At 40.1% G+C, this 22,736-nt stretch overlaps 1 protein-coding gene across 7 annotated transcripts in view; it reads left to right on the top strand.

Moving 5' to 3' along the window:
• ZNF532 (zinc finger protein 532) overlaps window positions 1-22,736 on the top strand; it is a 134,002-nt gene that overhangs the window by 70,356 nt on the left and 40,910 nt on the right. For 6 of the 7 annotated variants that reach the window (XM_010586709.3, XM_010586707.3, XM_010586699.3 and 3 more), the window contains 4 exons: window positions 3,149-3,330; window positions 4,732-4,908; window positions 16,511-16,673; window positions 21,873-22,154. In XM_010586709.3, coding sequence (XP_010585011.1) covers window positions 3,149-3,330; window positions 4,732-4,908; window positions 16,511-16,673; window positions 21,873-22,154 — 804 coding nt within the window. The remainder of the gene's footprint in view (window positions 1-3,148; window positions 3,331-4,731; window positions 4,909-16,510; window positions 16,674-21,872; window positions 22,155-22,736) is intronic. The other variant, XM_064294459.1, reaches the window with a different exon arrangement.

Raw genomic sequence — 22,736 nt, 5'->3', positions numbered from 1 at the left:
CACCCCCTGCCCCCAAGTTTAAATAACCTCTACAGCTGCTAACCAAAAGGTTGGCAGTTCGAATCCACCAGCCACTCCTTGGCAACCCTATGGGACAGTTCTGCTCTACCCTATAGGATCGCTATGCGTCGGAATCGACTTGACGGCGGTGGGTTTGCTTTAACCTACTTTTCTGTTTCTATAGATTTTTCTGTTCTGGTCTTTCATATGAATGTAATCATATGTGGTCTGTTGTAACTGGCTAATGTTTTCAAGGTTCATCCGTGTGGTGGGATATATCAGAACGTCATTCCTTTTTATAGCTGAGTAATATTCCATCGTGTGGCTAAACTGAAGACTCCTGAATTGAATAATTTTGATACTTACGTCAATTAATCTATTAACAAAACTGTTCTGGTGGCACAGTGGTTAAGAGCTCGGCTGCTATCCAAAAGGCCGGCAGTTCAGATCCACCAGCTGCTCCTTGGAAACCCCATGGGGCAGATCTACCCTGTCCTACAGGGTTGCTATGAATCGGAATCAACTCAGTGGCAATGAATGAATTTGGTTTGGTTTGGTCTCACTCACTAACATATCCATAACTAGTTATATAATTATAAGTATGTTATGTACATATAAATGTCCAATAGGGAAGATAAGTAATTCATTGTGAACTTTATTAGGAATTAATATATCTTGATGACAGATAATATGAAAATTATTTTTAACTTTTAGGGAACATTTTATCTTCTTTTTAGAGTTTATTTTATTTTATTTGCTGTTTTTCGCTATTATAATAGCAGTATAACCACCCACCCCATTACCCATTGCTGTTGAGTCGATTCCGACTCATACGACCCTACGGGACAGAGTAGAACTACCCTACAGGGTTTCTAGGGAGTGGCTGGTAGATTGAAACTGCTGACCTTTTGATTAGCAGCCTGAGCTCTTAGCTACTACGCCACCAGGGCTCCACTATGACTACATAACTTCAGAAGAGAGAGAAAGGGGCTGGGGGGGCGGGGGCCACCCATCATCCTAACATAAAACTCTCATGATTGGCATTCAGATGTATTTGCTAACGATTTTTCTCTCCGTGTTTTTCTTTGTTTATTCCTTATAACCCTGCCCCTGTCTCTCACATACCCCTCCATCACGGGCCTTGGAACTGTTCAGAGCCCAGTTCAAATCTTGGTTCTTCCACTTAATAGCTGTAAGCCTTGGGAGAGTTTCTTTACTTCTGTAAGTCTCATGTCCTAATCTGTAAAATGAAGATATTATCTTCATAGATTTTTGAGACTTAAATGAGATAATGTATTTAAGGTACCTAGCTCACTGCTTGGCACGTGGTAGAATATATTATAATATTAATTACATATGTTTAGGAGCCCTGGTGGTGCAATGGTTTACCATTCAGCTGCTAACCAGAAGGTCAGCAGTTTGAATCTACCAGCATTCCTTGGATACCCTATGGGGCAGTTCTACTCTGTCCTGTAGGGTTGCCATGAGTTGGAATTGATTCGATGGCAACGCGTTTGGTTTTTTTTGGTATGTGTAAATATATGTATGTCTAATATATGTGTGTGTATGTATATATATATATATATTTCTGACTTAGTCTATGAAAATACTGATTTTATTCCCAAGTAAGCAAGAAATTCTAAGATGCCTGTGGAAATTCAGACAATTCTCTGCGTGAGATTAATGACTGGTGAAGGTAGATGGAAGACTTCAGTTCAAAGAAAACAGTGATCATGTAGATATGATAATATAGATGTCAGCGGATTCTTAACAATTAATGAATCTGCTGATTGGTTGTCCTTGTGTGGCTTGTTTTTACCTTTGAAATATGTGTTATCAGAAAAGAAATGCTGTTTTTAATGACAGTATCATCTTCAAAGCTGCCTGTAATATTCTTGTTTTGTGATTATAATAAACATTTTATGGGCTAAAATATGTATTTTAATATTTTCAGGAGAAAACAAAAAAAAGATAGTTCCCTCAGGTGTGCAAAAGTTATTAGACCTTAATTTGTGGGCTTGATTTGAAAGCTAAATACTAAGAAGTTTTTAAAGAAATATTTCATAACTCCATTGGCATTATAAAAGGGCATTTTAAATCTGAGCAAAGGTCTGTACTTTGAGGCTTTCTTTAACTGACTTTAATACAAGTCATTTTAGAAGATAATAAATACTTGTTTTTACCCAAAAGTGTAAATAGTAGTCCAACACATTTTATCTCATATGCTACGTTAGGCTTATTTCTGGGGTGGACATAAGTCCTCAACTGATATTTAACCATCAGGTTTTTTGTTTGTTTAATACACCTTGTTTAATGCTTACATATAAGGGGATAAAAATTGTGTATTTTAATTTTTCCTGGGTAGTTAATGGTATAGAGCTTTTTCCAAAGAGGATTTCAATTGTAACTTTATTTTCTATGTGATCAGATTTTAAGCTCTATAAAGTTTCAATTTAACGTTTAAACTTCTGTATCTAAAATTGAGTTCATTGGTTTTTAATTATGTCATAACATGGCCAGGTCTTCCATTTAAAGGCCAATTCTTGTGCAAAAAAGAGCAATGAGTTGCTGTGGCTATTCTTTGGCATTCTTTTCTTCTTCTTTTTTAAGCATTTACTGTGTTTTTCGTGAAAGTCTGCACAACACATTATCTTTTGCATTTTCACAGTTAAGATGTCACATAACTGAAATGACAAAGAAATCAGCTTAGCCTCTAAATTTTATTATTTTGAAGAAAGTATTTTATGAGTTATGGGAAGATACCATTGACTGTTGTCAAAAAAAACATGTTCAGAAACTTGTTTGTATACGTTGAAGTTGATTTGCTAACATAAATTTGCAAAAATATCACTTCTAATACCTCTTTGCACTAAACAAAATGCACAAGTCACAGAATTGGAACTCTTCCTAAAGCTGACATTCTCCTTAACTCACACTTTGGGGTGAGCCTGAGTACGTCGTACATGTTATTTTTATTTTTGCACAGTAGAGAATTTTTTATTGAACTTTAAAGTTTGCTTTCACCTTAGGCTTAGAGTCAATTATAGTGTTTGAAATGAAGGATGTATAATTATTTTGAGGGTGCACCAAGATTCTTTGGATATTTGAAAACAGTAGGACCAACCCTTTCCCCCTTTGGTTTATTTAGAAGACATGCACTATCTGCCAGATGCTGCTTCCTAACCAGTGCAGTTTTGCATCACACCAGAGAATTCATCAGCACAAATCTCCCTACACCTGCCCTGAGTGTGGGGCCATCTGCAGGTCGGTGCACTTCCAGACCCATGTCACCAAGAACTGTCTGCACTACACGCGAAGAGTTGGTTTTCGGTCAGTATATCATTCACTTATGTGTAAGTAAAGTTGATTCACTTATAACTACACAGTGTTTTGAGTGGTCTGTGCACATGATTTTTAGGGACATACAATGATACGTGGAATTAACAGATCCTCTGGGAACCCAGCTCCTTTGTAGTAGAGCTGATCCGTTTGAATACTATTGAATGTATTAATGCAGTAGTGGCCTGCTGGTCCACACAAACCTGAGGGTAAATGGGGTGATCATTCTAGGCAAAATTATGTATGTAGTGAGGCTTGGCTTTGATTGACTTTTAGAGCCTTCTCTTTTGTACCGTTTCTAAGCACACCGTTGTCACACTTTCAGCATTTTAACCCCTGAAAGAATACATGCATTTGTGTATGTCTTAATGCCTCCCCTTCTGTAATCAAAACAGAGAAGGTCCTCTACTTTTATTTTGTCCCTTTACTTTTAGTTTGTCCACGTTGAAAAGTCGCGCGTGTGTCCTCTTCTAACATAGCTCTTTGGGGAAGAGCCTCCTGCCCCAATAACTTCCCCTTTGTCCTTCTTCTCCCTAACCTGCAGTCTTCCTTCAGTCGGCTCATACACACATCCAGGAACACACATACGCAGTCGTGTTAGAGGTGTATCTCTGTAGGCTCTTGGGCATCTACAGTAAGTAGGACCACTCCAAATAGTTTACAGGCGTGAACAAAGAAGAATACGTCATCAGAGAGATGCGTTATAAATTGTTGCTGAGAGTCCCTGAGTGGGAGAGATGAAGTAGGAGAGAAATAAGAAATGAGCCAATCGTCAAATTATTAGAAATTCAAGAAGTAAGAAAGGTACTTTTTAAAAAGATGCTGGTTTTTCAGAAGTTTATAATCCATGTAGCTTCTTGAACAAGTATAAGCGTACTTAAATTTATTTTCCAGAAAATAAAAACCCTGGATGATTGGCCTTCCCTACCTTAGGGGCCACCATAAACTACAGATCCATTGGGGCTACATCAGTGTGTGCTGGGAAACAGTGGCAGAGTCCCGTTAGCCCTGTTCCTCTCCGTCCTCTTTTGATGGCAGGCATCTTTAGATAGCGAAGATTTCTTCTGTTTGGAAACGCCACTTGGGTATTGAGGGTGTGTAGGAAGGCCAGGGCCCTGCTGTCAGGTCAGCCTGTGGACATCTTCTCCAAAGCCTGGAGTCACTGGGCTTTCTGTGTCTTCCACAATCCATCAGTCTCATCATAGTCTGGAGTCTGGACAGTTCATCCCTAGAAACTTTAAAGATGCACCAAAATTAAAATTTAGACCATTTGAATTTTATTTTTCTTCTTCATTAGTAACCTAAAAGGGCTATTAAAGTACGTTCATTTTACCCTGTTCTTACCCAATGAAGTTGCACGTTTGACCAGGTTTGTGTTTATTTTTCTGACAGATGTGTACATTGCAATGTTGTGTACTCGGATGTGGCTGCCCTGAAGTCTCACATTCAGGGTTCTCACTGTGAAGTCTTCTACAAGTGTCCTATTTGTCCAATGGCGTTTAAGTCTGCCCCAAGTACACATTCCCACGCCTACACACAGCATCCCGGCATCAAGATAGGAGAGCCAAAGTAAGTCATCTTACTGGTAATGTAGTGGAGATAGTAGGTCTGTTGGATAAAATCTAAGGATATGTGAAAAATTAGGTAACTTGTTAGTCGTCGATGCACTGTAAAGTGCAGCTCGTAGCTATATAAACCTTTTCATTCTTTCCAGATGAAGTCTTTGTCCATAAATGTCACTTATTTATGCATTTGTTATTAATTTTTATTAAATAAGTGAATATCTGTTTTGTTCTTTTTCTTAAGATAATTTCAGCAAGTAAATTCTAGAGAATTATGAAAAACAGTTTTAATTTTTTCTAGAGTGGCTTAACAGGATATGCTTTTCACTGTAATATATATAAGATGAGGTCAACTTAAGCTACTGGTTACCGAATTTAACTTCCATAGCCAGTATAAGTCCTTGATTCCTAAAAGTAAATTTTATTTATTTTTTCATCCTGGTCTTAATTTTGTCTTTTGATTTTTGCTTTGTTGAGTCATTGATAATGAAGTAGTATTTCAGCAGGCAGTGTGGACTGCCTGCCTGCCTGCCTACCCTAGTTAGAGCAGCTTAGCAAAGGGGAGGGAGCATGGACATGGAGCCAGCCGGGAGCCTTCCCACCCACTAGTGTGTGAGCTTGCCAAGTTACTTACCCTGTCTTCACTTCTGTTCGCTCCCCCGTGAAGTGAGGGAATGCCTGCATCACAGAGTGTGTGTGAGGGTTAAATGGGATGACTTATTTAAAATATGGAACCCAGTCCCTCTCTCTGAGTATGGAGGGGCCCCACATTTCTTCACCCTCTCACTGTGTACATGCACTGGATTAGATGCTCAGGCTTTTGTTCCTGTTATTATTTGCAGCAGTGTAGAATTTCATAATTATGTGGGGCTAGATTTACTATCTGAGTCTTTTGGTGCACTGCTGCCCATAACTCCACAATCAAGGAAGTATTAGGGAGAGGAGATACAGGTAGGCCATAGTATATGTGTCTGGCTCATACTGTACCGGTTAGTTTTGGGGAGATGCAGTTGAACACTATAGAAGTGACTCTGGTTACTAATGAACTATGTAAAAATGGAATTTTATTCTAATAGCACCTTTACTCTGACCTTTGTAGACCCTCAAAATGAAACAGGTTACTCATTAGGGGAGCCACATACAACTTGGTGTCTTGACTCCGAAGACGGGCATTAGTGAATTGTTTGTAAATAGTCTTCAGTGTTTATGGTAGTAACACTTCGGGGCATTAGTGCAGCCTTTTCCCACCAGTGAATATAGTTTTTGAATTTGGTTCCTTATTCAAATAAAACCGTATTGTCTGAAAGTGTGTGAAATCTTGATCAGTAGTTGTTACCTAGAAGAGCAGGCAGCAAATAATTAAAATAAGTTAAAACAGCATTCCTCAAACTTGAGTAATGTATAGGAAAAAATTATTCCAGTGTTTTCTTAACATTTAAAAAAATTACAGTGGTTCTTTTGCAAGCATAAATCTAAAAAAGGTATAAACTACTGTGTTTAAACTGTAAAGCCAAAACAGATTTATAGATGAAATGCATATAAAACTCCCAAACCAGTGAAATTTAAGTTCCCCACATTGATTTCAGTGTGATGACCATTGTATGGCTGGAGGGAGCCCTGGCTCACAGCCCTGCTGTAGCCACGGGCTCTGCTGCTTTAGGGCTGTTGGCTTTACCAAGCCTGTACTTCAGTGTGCCTGGAGAGGTCTCTTCCCTTACCACCTTCCCTTAGTTCAAGCTACTGTAAAACTTCCCGCAGCATGCTGTAAAATTGTTTGACCTATAATTGCCATGAAAGCTTCATTTTTGCATTAAACTCATCTCTGTTCTGTTTAGCTAGCCCCCAAACAAATAAGTAGCCCTACTCCAACCGAAACTGGGGCACAGAAATCTCCTAGCAGTATTGGGTTAGCAGGTGGTTATACAAATGACTCAGTTGTGTGAACTATTTGTGTTAATTTTTTAATAGTTAATTATTTTTTGAATATTGTGTTTTAGGTGAAAGTATACAGAGCAAATAAGTTTCTCATGCATTATACACAAAGTGTCCCATGACATTGGTTGCAGTTCCCACGGTGTGTCAGCTTTCTTCCCATTTCCACCCTGGGTTCCCGTTTCCTGTCATCTGGCTTTCCGCCCCCTTCCTGCCTTCTCGTCTTTACTTTTGGGCAGATGTTGCCTTTTGGTTTCATGTAATTGTTTGTTCTAAGGAGCACGTTCCTTTTGAGTGTTGCTGTTTTTTTATAAGCCTGTCTATTGCTTGGCCGGAAGGTGGTTTCTGGGAAAGGCTGCAGTTCTAAGTCAGAGGAGTGCCTTAGGGCCTTAGTCTCAGGGGTTTCTCCAGGCTCCTTCAGGCCAGTAAGTCTGGTCTTTTTTTATGAATTTGATTTTTTTGTTCTGCTTTTTTTTCTCACTCTGTCTGGGGCTGTCTGTTGTGTCAGAGTGGTTGTATTAGTTTTTAAAGGTTAATATCAAAGTAATCTCCCCCTGTAATGTCTTTAGAAAACTTAGGGATGTCTAAAAATATGCCCAAAAAGTCTAGTCCTAGCCCCTCAATTTGAAAAGCATGATAAACCCATTGCTGTTGAGTCGATTCCAACTCATAGCAACCCTATAGGACAGAGTAGAACTGCCCCATGGAGTTTCCAAGGAGCGCCTGGTGGATTCGAACTGCTCACCTTTTGGTTAGCAGTTGTAGCACTTACCACTACGCCACCAGGTTTTGGTTTTTATTTATTCAATAAACATATATAGAGTGTTTGCTGTGTACCAGGTGCTGTCTTAAGCACTTTGTGTCTTGTTTTCCAGGCATAGTTCCCTGCTGTCTAACAGGAGACTTTACATACCCTTTGATCTTTTCTGGATAATTTGAGATCATTTTGAATGCTCCCTACTATATGTTTTGGTAATACTCTTATGTCTATTTGTAGTTTTTTTCTTGACATCTAATTAGCACCAACTTCTTTTGCTGCTTTTTATTTTCCTCTTACTTGCCACTTCTCAATGTGTATAAGCTGAGAAATGAGAACTCCAAGGTCGTTAAGAATTGTATAAGAGACAGAGAACTTTTAAACAAGTCCCTAAGAAATAAAATGTGCACAGCTGTAATAGTGGCAGGGTAGCGTGGACACACACCCGATGGAGGTTTGGGGACTCTGTGATGCTCAGGGAACTGCTTCTAACACGCTTGCTATTCAGTAAACGGTACTGGTTTCCCTCCTTTAATGTGAGAGGTTTCTGTAGTAGTTTCAGAGGATAGGACCCTTTTTATTTTATTTATTTTTTATTATTTTTATTGTGCTTTAAGTGAAAGTTTACAAATCAAGTCAGTCTCTCACATAAAAACTTAACATACACCTTGCTACATACTCACAATTACTCTCCCCCTAATGAGACAGCCCGCTCTGTCCCTCCACTCTCTCTTTTTGTGTCCATTTCATCAGCTTCTAACCCCCTCTACTCTCTCATCTCCCCTCCAGGCAGGAGATGCCAACATAGTCTCAAGTGTCCACCTGATCCAAGAAGCTCACTCCTCACCAGCATTCCTCTCCAACCCGTTGTCCAGTCCAATCCATGTCTGAAGAGTTGGCTTCAGGAATGGTTCCTGTCCTGGGCCAACAGAAGGTCTGGGGGCCATGACCACCGGGGTCCTTCTAGTCTCAGTCAGACCATTAAGTCTGGTCTTTTTATGAGAATTTGAGGTCTGCATCCCACTGCTCTCCTGCTCCCTCAGGGGTTCTCTGTTGTGTTCCCTGTCAGGGCAGTCATCAGTTGTAGCCGGGCACCATCTAGTTCTTCTGGTCTCAGGGTGATGTAGTCTCTGGTTCATGTGGCCCTTTCTGTCTCTTGGGCTCGTAATTACCTTGTGACCTTGGTGTTCTTCATTCTCCTTTGATTCAGGTGGGTTGAGACCAATTGATGCATCTTAGATGGCTGCTTGCTAGCATTTAAGACCCCAGACGCCACTCTTCAAAGTGGGATGCAGAATGTTTTCGTAATAGATTTTATTATGCCAATTGACTTAGATGTCCCCTGAAATCATAGGACCCTTTTTATTTTTAATCCTTTTCAAATATAACTGTGTTTTGGTTGCTATAAGTTTGACCTTGATGGGTATGGGCGTTTGGTTTTAGCTTTCTGTTCTTTTCTCTTTGTTTCTCCTCCTCTCTCTACCTGCTTCCTTAAAAAAAAAAAGAAAATGTTGTAATACAGTTACCCTGCCATTTGCTTGGTCTTGCAAATTTAAGCTTTTAGGTTTGATTTTCAAAGCTCTTCCCAACTGTCTACAGCACCCTTTGCCCTGCCCCTTCCTGCTTCTCAGGAATTCAGCCATCCTGGATTTCTCACTGTTCCTTCAGCATGCTGTTCTGATGTGGAACCCGGTCTTTGTACAGACTGGTCTGTCGTGTCTCAAAGGGCTTTCCATCCACTCTGATGAATCAATACAAGTGGAATAACCAAAATAAAAAAACCAAACTCAGTGCCGTTGAGTCAATACCGACTCACAGCGACCCTCTAGGACAGAGTAGAACTGCCCCATAGAGTTTCCAAGGAGCGCCTGGCGGATTCGATCTGCCGACCCTTTCGTTAGCAGCCGTAGCACTTAACCACTATGCCACCAGGGTTTCCAAGTGGAATAAGAGAGAGTAAAATTCTTAAGTATGAAAAGTGTTTTCTTATCTCGACAGTAGTAATTCTGCTCTAATTCTCAGCCTGGTCTCAGATGTCAAAGTTGTTAAAGGTGTTGGGGTTTCAATTCCATATCAAGCCTACTTTGTCACTCACTAAATCTTAAGAACTATGATGTTTGGAACTTACTTGGCCTGCGGTGTTGTTCCCCGGAGCAGGGTTCCAGTCTACTCTTCTGACTCCATGTCCCTTTCCAAAAGCTTTTCTGTGATATCTTTCCTTCTAGAAATGTCATCAACCAGTAAATTTTTTTTTTTAAATAAGAGGAAACGTACACTACTGGTTCCTATACAGAAATTTGCAAGCAGCTTCTGAGCCAAAAGAAGTAAGCATCAACACAGAGAATAAGTAATTACTTTTAACCCTTGTTCCTCTTTTTGTTCACAGATTTCTACGACTAAGTAGGTTTTAGTTTTGTAGTTTTTTGTTCCCTGAATCCCTTCATTCTGTATCACGAAGCACTGATTTTTTTTTTTAATTATTGTACTTTAGATGAAGGTTTACAGAACAGACTAGCTTATCATTAAACAATTAGTACACATATTGTTTTGTGACGTTGGTTACCAACCCCACGACCCGTCAGCACTCTCCCTTCTCGACCTTGGGTTCCCGATTACCAGCTTTCCTGTCTCCTCCTGCCTTCTAGTCCTTACCCCTGGGCTATTGTCCCCCTTCAGTCTAATTTTGTTTTTTAAGTCTGTCTAGTCCTTGGCTGAAGGGTGAACCTCAGGAATGACTTCATTACTGAGCTAAAAGGGTATCCTGGGGCCATACTTTTGGGGTTTCTCCAGTCTCTGTTAGACTTATAAGTCTGGTCTTTTTGTGTGTGAGTTAGAATTTTGTTCTACATTTTTCTCCAGCTCTGTCCAGGGCCTTCTATTGTGATCCCTGTCAGAGCAGTCAATGGTGGTAGCCAGGCACCATCTAGTTGTGCTGGACTCAATCTGAGGGAGGCTGGGGTACTTAAAGTCTATTAGTCCTTTGGACTAATCTTTCTCTTGTGTCTTTGGTTGTCTTCATTTTTCCTTGCTCCCGACGGGGTGAAACCAGTGTAGTAAGATGGCCGCTCACAAGTTTTTAAGACCCCAGACGCTACTCACCAAAGTAGAATGTAGATACATAAATCAATTGGATTCCTCTACACTAACAAAGAGAATGTCAAAGAGGAAATCACCAAATCAATATCATTTACAATAGCCCCTAAGAAGATAAAATACTTAGGAATAAATCTAACCAGAGATGTTAAAGACCTATACAAAGAAAACTATAAGACACTACTACAAGAAACAAAAGAGACCTTGCTCATGGATAGAAGGACTCAACATTGTAAAAATGTCTATTCTACCCAAAGCGATCTATAGATACAATACAATCCCGATCCAAATACCAGTGACATTTTGTAATGAGAGGGAGTAAAAAATCACCAACTTCATATGGAAGGGAAAGAGGCCCCAGATAAGTAAAGCATTACTGAAAAAAATGAACAAAGTGGGAGGGCTCACATGACCAGATTTTAGAACCTGTTATACTGCCACAGTAGTCAAAACAGCCTGGTACTGGTACAAGAACATGTACATAGACCAATGGAACAGAATTGAGAATCCAGACATAAATCCATCTACATATGAGCAGCTGATATCTGACAAAGGCCAAAAGTCTGTTAAATGGGAAAAAGACAGTCTCTTTAACAGATGGCGTTGGCATAACTGGATATCTACCTGCAAAAAAAATGAAACAAGACGCATACCTCACACTGCGCACAAAAACCAATTCAGAACGGATCAAAGAACTAAATACAAAATCTAAAATGATAAAGATCATGGAAGCAAAATAGGGACAATGCTAGGAGCCCTAATACATGGCATAAACAGTATATAAAACATTACTAACAATGTATAAACACCAGAAGAGAAATTAGATAACTGGGAGCTCCTAAAGTCAAAAACCTATGCTCATCCAAAGACTTTACCAAAAGAGTAAAAAAATTGCCTATAGATGGGGAAAAAGTTTTTAGCTATGATATTTCCAATCAGCGTCTGATCTCTAAAATCTACGTGATAAACAGCAAAAACTGAACAACAAAAAGACAACCAAATTAAAAATGGGCAAAAGATATGAACAGGCACTTTACCAAAGAAGACATTTGGACTGCTAACAGATACATGAGGAAATGCTCATGATCATTAGCTGTTAAAGAAATGCAAATCAAAACTATAATGAGATTTCATCTCATCCCAACAAGGCTGGCATTAATCCAAAAAACACAAAATAATAAATGTTGGAGAGGTTGTGGAGAGACTGGAGCACTTATACACTGCTGGTGGGAATGTAAAATGGTACAACTACTTTGGAAATCAGTTTGGCCCTTCCTTAAAAAGCTAGAAATAGAACTGCCATATGACCCAGCAATCCCACTGTTTGGAATATACCCTAAAGAAATAAAAAGGGACTGGACAATGGGTTCGAGAGAGATGCTGGCGAAGAGTGAGCTACTTGTATCAGGTGGACACTTGAGACTGTGTTGGCATCTCCTGTCTGGAGGGGAGATAGGCGGGTAGAGAGGGTTAGAAACTGGGAAAATTGTCACGAAAGGAGAGACTGAAAGGAGGGAGCGGGCTGACTCATTAGGGGGAGAGTAAGTGGGAGTATGGAGTAAGGTATATATAAGCTTAGATGTGACAGACTGACTTGACTTGTAAACTTTCATTTAAAGCACAACAAAAATTATTAAAAAGAAATAAGAGCGTTCGCAGGAACAGATATAGGCACACCCATGTTCATTGCAGCACTGTTTACAGTAGCAAAAAGATGGAAGCAACCAAGGCGCCCGTCAATGGAAAATGGATAAATAAATTATGGTATATTCACACAATGGAATACTGTGCATCGATAAAGAACAGTGAGGAATCTGTGAAACATTTCATAACGTGGAGGAACCTGGAAGGCATTATGCTGAGTGAAATTAGTTGCAAGAGGGCAAATATCGTATAAGACCACTGTTATACGAACTTGAGAAATAGTTTAAACTGAGAAGAAAATATTCTTTTGTGGTTACGAGAGGGGGGAGGGAGGCAGGGTGGGAGAGGGGCATTCACTAATTAGTAGGTAAGAACTACTGTAGGTGAAGGGAAAGACAGCACACAATACAGGGGAGGTTAGCACAATTGGACTAAACCAAAAGCAAAAAAGTTTCCTGAATAAACTGAATGCTTCGAAGGCCAGCGTAGCAGGGGCAGGGGTCTGGGGACCATGGTTTCAGGGTACATCTAAGCCAATTGGCATAATAAAATCTATTAAGAAAACATTCTGCATCCCACTTTGAAGAGTGGCGTCTGGGGTCTTAAATGCTAGCAAGCAGCCATCTAAGATGCATCAATTGGTCTCAACCCACCTGAATCAAAGGAGAATGAAGAACACCAAGGTCACAAGGTAATTACGAGCCCAAGAGACAGAAAGGGCCACATGAACCAGAGACTACATCACCCTGAGACCAGAAGAACTAGATGGTGCCCAGCTACAACCGATGACTGCCCTGACAGGGAACACAACAGAGAACCCCTGAGGGAGCAGGAGAGCAGTGGGATGCAGACCTCAAATTCTCATAAAAAGACCAGACTTAATGGTCTGACTGAGACTAGAAGGACCCCGGTGGTCATGGCCCCCAGACCTTCTGTTGGCCCAGGACAGGAACCATTCCTGAAGCCAACTCTTCAGACATGGATTGGACTGGACAACGGGTTGGTGAGGGATGCTGGTGAGGAGTGAGCTTCTTGGATCAGGAGGGGGTTAGAAGCTGGCGAAATGGACACGAAAAGAGAGAGTGGAGGGAGAGAGTGGGCTGTCTCGTGAGAATAATTGGGAGTGTGTAGCAAGGCGTATATGGGTTTTTGTGTGAGAGACTGACTTAATTTGTAAACTTACACTTAAAGCATAATAAAAATTATTAAAATTATGGTATATTCACACAGTGGAATACTACGCAACAATTAAGAATGATGAATCTGTGAAACATTTCATAACATGGAGGAACCTGGAAGGCATGATGCTGAGTGAAATTAGTCAATTGTAAAAGGACAAATATTGTATGAGACCACTATTATGAGAACTCTAGATAAAGTTTAAACACAGAAAAAAATATTCTTTGATGGTTACTAGGGTGGGGAGGGAGGGAGGGAGTGGGATATTCCTTAACTAGATAATAGACAAAAATTTTTTTAGGTGCAGGGAAGGACAACACATAACACAGGGATAGTACAACTGGACTAAACCAAAAGCAAAGAAGTTTCCTGAATACACCCAAACACTTAAAAGGCCAGAGTAGTAGGGACGGGAGTCTGGGGAACATGGTTTTAGGGGACATCTAGGTCAATTGATATAACAAAATATATTAAGAAAATGTTCTACATCCCACTTTGGTGAGAGGTGTCTGGGGTCTTAAATGCTAGCAAGCAGCCATCTAAGATGCATCAATTGGTTTCAACCCACCTGGAGCAAAGTAGAGTGAAGAACATCAAAAACATAAGGTAAATATGAGCCGAAGAGACAAAAAGGCCCACATAAACTAGAGACTCTGTCAGCTTGAGACCGGAAGAAGTAGATGGTGCCCAGCTACTACCGATCACTGCCCTGACAGGGAACACGAGAGAATCCCTGATGAAGGAGGAGAACAGTGGGATGCAGATCCTAAATGCTCGTAAAAAGATCAGACTTAATGGTCTGACTGAGAGTGGAAGGACCCTGGCGGTCATGGTCCCCAGACCCTTTGATAGCCCAAGATTGGAACCGTTGCCGAAACCAATTCTACAGACGGGTTGGCCTGGACAATAATATAGACAATGATGCTGGTGAGGAGTGAACTTTGTGACTCAAGTAGACACGTGAGACTGCGGGTGACTCCTGTCTGGAGGTGAGATGAGAAGGCAGAGGGGCCCGGGAGCAGGTTGAATGGACACGGGGAATACAGGGTGGAGAGGAAGAATGTGCTGTCTCATTAAGGGGAGAGCAGCTGGGAGTGCATGGCAGGGGGTGTATGGCTTTTTGTATGAGAGACTGACTTGATTTGTAAACTTGCGCCTAAAGCACAAAAAATAAATTAAAAAAGAGGGAAAATACAAAGAATGTAGAACATTTTCCTTATAAATTGTGTTATGCCAGTTGAGCTAGATGTTCCTCGAGGTCATGGTCTCCACAGCCCTCAGCCCAGCAGTTTGGTCCCTCACGGATTTTGGATGTGTCTGGTGGCGTAGTGGTTAAGTGCTGTACGGCTGCTAACCAAAAGGTCAGCAGTTTGAATCCACCAGGCACTGCCTGGAAACTCTATGGGATAGTTCTGCTCCGCCCTATAGGCAGTGGGTTTTGTTTGGTGTGGAGAGGAAGCACTGATTTTTAGTAGTTAGATTGCTAGAAGATCGCTTATGCTCCAATTTCACCACAGAATTTTAGAGTTGTGATGATTTCAATTTTAATTAAGTTGTGTTAGCTGTTTTGTTCCCTTCAGGGAATATTAACATTTTTTAATGAAAACTGCAATTTAATGGATTTGTATTAAGTGTAGGATGAATATAAAAGAAATCTAGGGACATGACCCCTGTCCTCAAAAACTAGTAATTTGTTTCATAATGAATTGTAGACCAGCTGTGGTGAATTTTTAAAAGATACTTTCAAATAAATATATTTTATATTTGAATAGAAAAACAATAGCAAATTTATACATTTTATATGAAAAAAGAAGAAAAATTAAATCTAATTTTTTGACATAGGGAAATATAAAGTGAGGTCTGAAGGCTATGTGGAAAGAACTGTCTTACAAAGATCCAGAGAGGAAAGACAAGTGGTTTTCAAGGCATTCCTCTGTCTAGCTTTGCTGTACAAATACTAAATGGAACCTCTCCCTTTCTCTTTCCATCTCTGACCTTCACATTTAGTCCATTTTTCTCTGACATTTTCCTGGGCTGCTCCCTAGAATTCTTTATGCCTATTCTCACAGTTCTTCAAGGGGGAGTTAGGTTCCCAGAGAGCCTCCTACAAGGAACAGGACCACCTATAACAGTTTATTGAAGAAAGGGTGACCTACTGTGAGGTTATCACAAGTGAAGATCAAACCCACTTGAGGCGAAGGTTGGTGGCAGGGGCGTGCCAGTGCTTGAATGCCTCCAGACAGCTCTTGCCCAAGCTTCAGTGGGGGGTGTCGATGGATAGAAGGAGTTAATGTTCAGAAGGTCTAGATCTGCTGAGTTAATTTAAGGTAGTAAACTTGATAGTAACATATTCCATGAGGTAATAGTTTATATTGGACAGTGAGAATTTTAAACCATGTAAAGCACAATAAACTTAAAGTGTTAATAATGGTGTGGATATTTTTTTCCATTTCTTTCAGAGTATAATTGTTTACTGGTGTAGGGCTTTCTGTATTAAGAATGGGTACAGACATTGCAAGTACAAAATTGGTACTGACTAGCAGAAAACTAGTCTTATTAGTTCAGGCATTAGAGTCGAGCAGGCCTACTTCAGACACTAATCAAATTCTATTTCAAAGTAGCATATCATCAGTGAGCTATGTTGTGAAGTTCTGTAAAGCCTTATCTGATCTTAAAAAGTACCTTAAAAAAAAAGAAAAAGACTTCATAAAAGCATATGTCAGTTGTAACTCAGACTGATAAAATGGTCATTAGTTTAGACTCTAAGCATCTAGGTAGCTGAATGCCTCTTTGCCCCAAATGCTAAGACTGATCTATATTTGATTTATGGTAGCTTTTTTTTTAAGGTGTTGTTTCAAAGCAAAACCATTTTGCTCATTTTATTGTTCTTGTGTGTTTTCATTGTGCTCCTGCCACCTGAATTCTTAAGATCTAAAGTAGCAGTTCCTCTAACTTGAGAGATTGGGCTGACTGACGTTGTTTTACTGAACTTCTTCTGTTTTAGAGTAATATATAAATGTTCCATGTGTGACACTGTGTTTACCCTGCAAACCTTGCTGTATCGCCACTTTGACCAACACATTGAAAACCAGAAGGTGTCTGTTTTCAAGTGTCCAGACTGTTCTCTCTTGTATGCACAGAAGCAACTTATGATGGACCATATCAAGGTGTGTGCACGTCTATCCTCTCCTTTAAACTAATTGCAGATACACTCACTGGTCACAAGTCAAGGCTGAGCTGGAGGTGACTCCTGCACGCTGCACTGTTGAGGGAAGGGATGGCTGCCAGTCCTTGTCAGCGCGCACCTCACGTGCTGTCATTGGTGCTCCCTGCCATGAGGGTTTCTTTTATCCAGGAGTCTTATCTGCAGAATATAAAAGAGGCTGACGAGGAACTGAAGCATGCCCTGATTCTAAAAGAATAAGGAAGTATTAGGGGTCTTTTTTTTTTTTTCCTATATGTGAACTACGTGAGAATTCAGTGTTATATAGGATTTAGAAATAGACAGGGGCCCTGACTAGTTATGTTAATTATGCAAATATTGGTATATTTAGAACAATGAAGGTTTTTTGCCCTTGAAATTACTTAAGCAGTTAGGTTTTCATTATCATTGATGTCCCCAGATCGTCTTAGTTTTTTTTTTTTTCCTCTCTATAAAGCCTGAGTGTAAATTAACTGTAACATGTCCAGGATATAGCATGGTGCCTAGCACCTGTTCAGTTAATGTTTTTTTAAATGATAAATGTCTAGTTTGGACCATCTACTGTTCACGCCTCCCCAAAAAATCTGTTGCCGTCGAGTCAGTTCTGACAATAGGACAGATTAGAACTGCCCCATAGGGTTTCCAAGGAGTAGCTGGTGAATTTGAACTGCTGACTTTTTGGTTAGCAGGTGAGCTCTTAACCACTGTGCCACCAGGGCTCCCACCCCCAAAAAAGGAGCACCTATTTATAGTCAGCCTTTTAAGCTTACGGAGGCTAGTGCTTAGTCCTAGCCTCTTACCTGGCGACGGTAATGGGTCAAGCAATTTTATGCCTTGTGTGATTAAGAGATAATATCCATTGGCTCTCAGAGATTAAAACGACCTACTTTTTAAAAAGAGAAACAACAGACCTAATAGTAACATGAACTTAATCTCTTTCTCTTAGTTTTTCTCTCTTTTAATACATTACACAAAAACAGTCAGTTTAAAGAGCAGATAAAGTCTCTGAATTATTCTGGTCTCATGTTAAATGTATGGATTTTTAATCCTTGGACTTTCCTTTTTTGAACATATCTGAGCTCATACAGAGTGATTTCCTATTTCAGATGAGCTAAAAAGCCCAGAAATTCTATTCCTGAGAGGTAAGGCGAGGTTAGTGATAGTTGTGGCATTACCAGGTCAACAAAATGCATGGGAGATAACATTTCCACCATTCTCACTTATGTTCAGTAAAATCCTCTTAAGATATTTTAGTGATTTATTTATTTATTTTTATAATTTTTATTGTGCTTTAGGTGAAAGTTTACAAATCAAGTCAGTCTCTCACACAAAAACCCATATAGACCTTGCTACACACTCCCAGTTACTCTCCCCCCTAATGAGACAGCCTACTCTCCCCCTAATGAGACAGCCTCTCCTTCCACTCTTAAGATATTTTAAAGGTCTTAGCTAAAATTACAAAACTAACATAAAACCAAAAAAACCAAACCCAGTGCCGTCGAGTCGATTCCAACTCATAGCGACCCTATAGGACAGAATAGAACTGCCTTGTAGAGTTTCCAAGAAGTGCCTGGTGGATTCGAACTGCTGACCCGTTGGTGCTAGCAGCTGTACCGCTTAACCACTACGCCACCAGGGTTTCCAAAACTAACATAACACACTCTTGTTTGATAAAATATTACCGGAATAAGGTTCTTGCCTCTCACTTGTCAAGAATGAACAGGTAAGGCACATAGTTTTCCACAAGAGCAAAGCTTTATTGAAGAGGCTTGCAAGCAGAGATGAGGAGGGCCTAGAGCAACGTTTACCCTCATCTCACAGAACAAAAGACAGGCCCTAGTTTTTAAAAGTTCTTGGGCGGGAAACACTCATGTTTATTCATAGGTACAGGCGGGGATATGTTAAATAAGGTGTGCATGCAGCAGCTTTCCAAGATGGCTTCTGTCCTGGAGGCCTCTGGGATTCGTAGCAGGACTTATTATGGGGTGTCAGGCCTGCACAGTCTCACAGTCTCCTACTCTCCCTCCGGGTTCGATTCCCTGGCTGGGGCTGAGGCTGTGGCCCCTCACTGCCCCTGGTGGAATGTCACACAGCAGTCACAGGTGGATGTTCTACAAATGTCCCTGGGCCTGGTTTCTCCAGCTGCTTCTGAAAGGCAACTTTAAAGAAGTTTGCGGGCTATTTTCAGACGCTCTGACCCATTGTTCTGGGGAACGGCTTTGTTTCTGTGCCCTGGCCTATTGTTACTTTGTTTGCAGATTTGGGGGCCCTTCTGTTCCTTGTCTTACTAAGTCTCTAGGTTCTGCACTCAACCCCATTATTACCTCCCTTATAGTGTAGTCTATTTCTCTTTTACTTGCCTCTCCTCTAACCACACCAGTCTCTTCGCTGTTTTTCAAACAGGCACCCTCTGATCTCAGGGCCTTTGTTCCCTGTCTTACAGTGATTATTGATAAACAAAAAACTGCTAATAAATACCAGGGGTATTGGAATTAGACCGTAATAGCATATTGTATGGAAACCCTGGTGGTGTAGTGGTTGAGTGCTACAGCTGCTAACCAAAGGGATGGCAGTTCAAATCTGCCAGGCGCTCCTTGGAAACTACGGGGCAGTTCTACTCTGTCCTATAGGGTCACTCTGAGTCAGAATCGACTCCACAGCACTGGGTTTGGTTTGGTTTGGTTAGCATATTGTATATGGCAAAAAAAAAAGTTGCTTCTTAAGAAGTTTTTAAGGCACTTGCTTTCTGGAACTCATCTTTACATCTGGAAGTGGGGTCATCGACTTTGTGGTTAGGGTCTTCCTTGTGTTAATAGTGAATGTGGAGGAATACAAAGTTCCAAGAAATAGAGACTGAAGAGGAGTGGTAAAATCCTGTGGCTACAAGGAGGAGAGAATTCTTTTTACTCATCCAAACCTTTACAAGACTCCATGATTCGAAAACAGTGGGAATATTCACTTATATTCTCATTTCAAGTATGTTTTCTATACATTTTAAAATATCCTGCATTTATACATTTGGGGGTGGATAAGAATAAAGTTTTTGTTTTTAGTATATGTATCTAGCTCTTGTTGATGTATTTCTATTGCCCAATACCTGTGCTTATGCAGTTTTTCATTAAAAGAGGAATTAAAAGGAAGTAGAACAGGAGTAATGAATCTCCACGTACCCATTCATTTAAAGATAGATCTTTATTTGCGAATTTACTCAAATTCATATCATTTCTTTGTTCTACCAAAATGCAGATTTATTCCTTGGAGAGGACCCCTGTCCTCCATGAGGTGTTTACATTTAAAGTAAAATTTCAAGTTAAAAGTCAGTTCTAAAAGAATAAAGTTTTCTTTCTTTATAAAAAAGACATTTGGTCTTAACAAGTAATCTTATTTTTCTTTACGATGTGTAAATGAATAAATCAGGAATGTTCATTATGGTGTACATACGCTTTCCTTTGCCACGGCAGACTCTTGCTGCTTTTCTGTAATTTCTCTAGCACTTTAGGGTAAGAATATTTTACTCTCTTTTCAACTTTCAAAGTTAGTAAGAATGAATTTGCCTAGAAACAAGATATTTTAAGTAGATGATTTGGGGTTTTGTATGTCTTTGGGTTTTAAGCGGTTAAAAATGTAAAAACTTGGCTCCTGTTTTGAGAAAGGGCATTCTGACACAAAAGCCTTCTGCCCTGCATAGTGAAAAAGAAGCAAATACTCAGTTTTTTGGCTAACAGGAAATCACATTTTGACCCATATTTTCACTTGGCAAAGGAACATGGTTAAATATTCAGCTCAGGCCCTTTGCGTGTGGACCAGTTTAATGGTTGTCTCTTTGGGTCGTCCTTGCAAACCCTGATAGTAAGAAAATTATAGTGCCCCCTTTATCCTCCTGGAGCAAGACAGTATTTAAGGAAGTTGGCTAATTCCATACTGTTTAGAGATGACCTTAATTTGAAATAATGTAATAGACAGTACCCTAAAAGAGCTTCTTAGTTAAAAACTCAAGAAGGAATGTGGAGCTGAGATCTACATGGTGTCAGACCTAGGTGTGCTAAAACAGGTTAGAAAAGCTTTTTCATGTTGTCTTTTTTCATGTAGGTTCAGGAGTTAACCGAGGCTAACTACACTGATACGAAGTGAAGGCCCTATTCAGATAATTTGTACATTGAGGCACAAATTTATTTGGTTCTTTTGTTTTGGACTCAGTGCTTTTCAAACACAAACAAACCAAAAACAAAGCAAGCTGGTCTTTAGAATTAAATTGCACTAATTGTGCCCCCACTAGAATTTAGATCTTGTGATTTCAGGTTGGAGATGGCTGTTGTGGCCATTTTGTGGCTAAGCAATTTGCAGAGGTGTTTTGAGTATCTGCTGTGTGTAGTTCGCAACTCTGGGTGATATTCGTAAGAAGGGAAAGATTAGGGTAGGGTACCCAAAAAATAAAAAAAAACCTACTGCTGTTGAGTCGATTCCGACTCATAGCGACCCTATAGGATAGAGTAGAACTGCCTCATAGAGTTTCCAAGGAGCACCTGGTGGATTTGAACTACTGACCTCTTGGTTAGCACCCATAGCGCTTAACCACGATGCCACCAGGGTTTCCACCAGGGTAGGGTAGGAGGATTAAAATTACAAAAAAAAAAAAAAAAAAACACAGAAAAATAAAAACCCAGTTACAATTATCCCAAAATTGGAAAGGCATAACAGGGAGGGAGAAAGAAGATTTGCTATTAATGCATTGGTCTTAGGTGGTCCTTAAAGAGGTTAGGTAAGGATCTCAAATACCCAACAGTTTATTCAGACATTTTTGGGTAGACATGAAAGCAGAACTGTTCTTCCTCAAAAATGGTCTGTTGAAGAGAGGACTCACTTTTATTCCTTGTGGGAGGATAAAGTGCCAGGATTAATTTAGATTCAATACAGAGTTCTTTCTTTAAGATGACACAAATAAGTAAGCTTTTGAAAGTGTTTTTGACACTAGAAATGTATAACTTAGTGCTCCATTCTCTCTTTTTAAGTGGGTATTTGACTAGGTTTTCTTCTGTATATATTAAAGAGTTCTAGATAAATATAAAATTCTACTGAAGTGACTATAAGGTATTAAGATAACCTACATGTGCTTTCTTTTGGTGGTGTGATTTGTGATAGTTTGTCCTTTCTTTTTGTAATATAGTCTATGCATGGAACATTGAAAAGTATTGAAGGGCCCCCAAACTTGGGTATAAACTTGCCTTTGAGCATTAAACCTGCAACTCAGAACTCGGCAAATCAAAACAAGGACGACACCAAATCCATGAATGGGAAAGAGAAATTGGAAAAGAAATCTCCATCTCCGGTGAAAAAATTAGTGGAACCCAAGAAAGTGACCAGTCCTGGGTGGACGTGTTGGGAGTGCGACCGACTGTTCACACAGAGAGATGTTTACATATCCCACGTGAGGAAGGAGCACGGGAAGGTAAGAGGATGATGACAGCCACCCTGAGCTAGTGTAAGGAAGAGTGTGGGGCTGGCTGACTTACAAAACATGGGTTCTTGGCTTGGCTGTGTCAGCACTTAGTTGTGTGACCTCAAAAATCACTCAGTGTCTCTGAGTCTCAGCTGCTTCATCTATAGAATGAGAGGATTGAGGTATAGCTTTTCCAGATCTTTCCAGTCTTGTTTTGATTTTGCTAATAATTGCCTTCACTTGTGCACCCCAAGGCTAGCAGTAAGTTATCCACCATATTCACGTTTCTAGCTGAGGAGACTAAGAATGGTGGAAAACCAAAGCTGAAGACGTTTGAATTTACCTCTTAGCTCTGTGGCAAGTAAGGGAGAAAGGAGGAGGGAAAGAAAGTAGGTATTTTGAAATATTCCTATGACTTACGCACTTCTTTGGGGAGAGGGACCTCATCCTCATCCTCAAACCACCCTAAGAGAAGTTCCATAACCCAAAGGAAGTAGTCAAAAAAGCTCAGTCTGAAATCACTGAAAAATCTGAGCTACAATATGTATCTTCTTTCTCCTTCTTAAAATTTTCTTTTGTGGAAATTCTCAA

The sequence above is a fragment of the Loxodonta africana genome, chromosome 11 (assembly GCF_030014295.1).
Source record: "Loxodonta africana isolate mLoxAfr1 chromosome 11, mLoxAfr1.hap2, whole genome shotgun sequence".
NCBI classification, from domain to species: Eukaryota; Metazoa; Chordata; class Mammalia; order Proboscidea; family Elephantidae; genus Loxodonta; species Loxodonta africana.
This window is presented reverse-complemented; position numbering and strand designations above follow the sequence as displayed.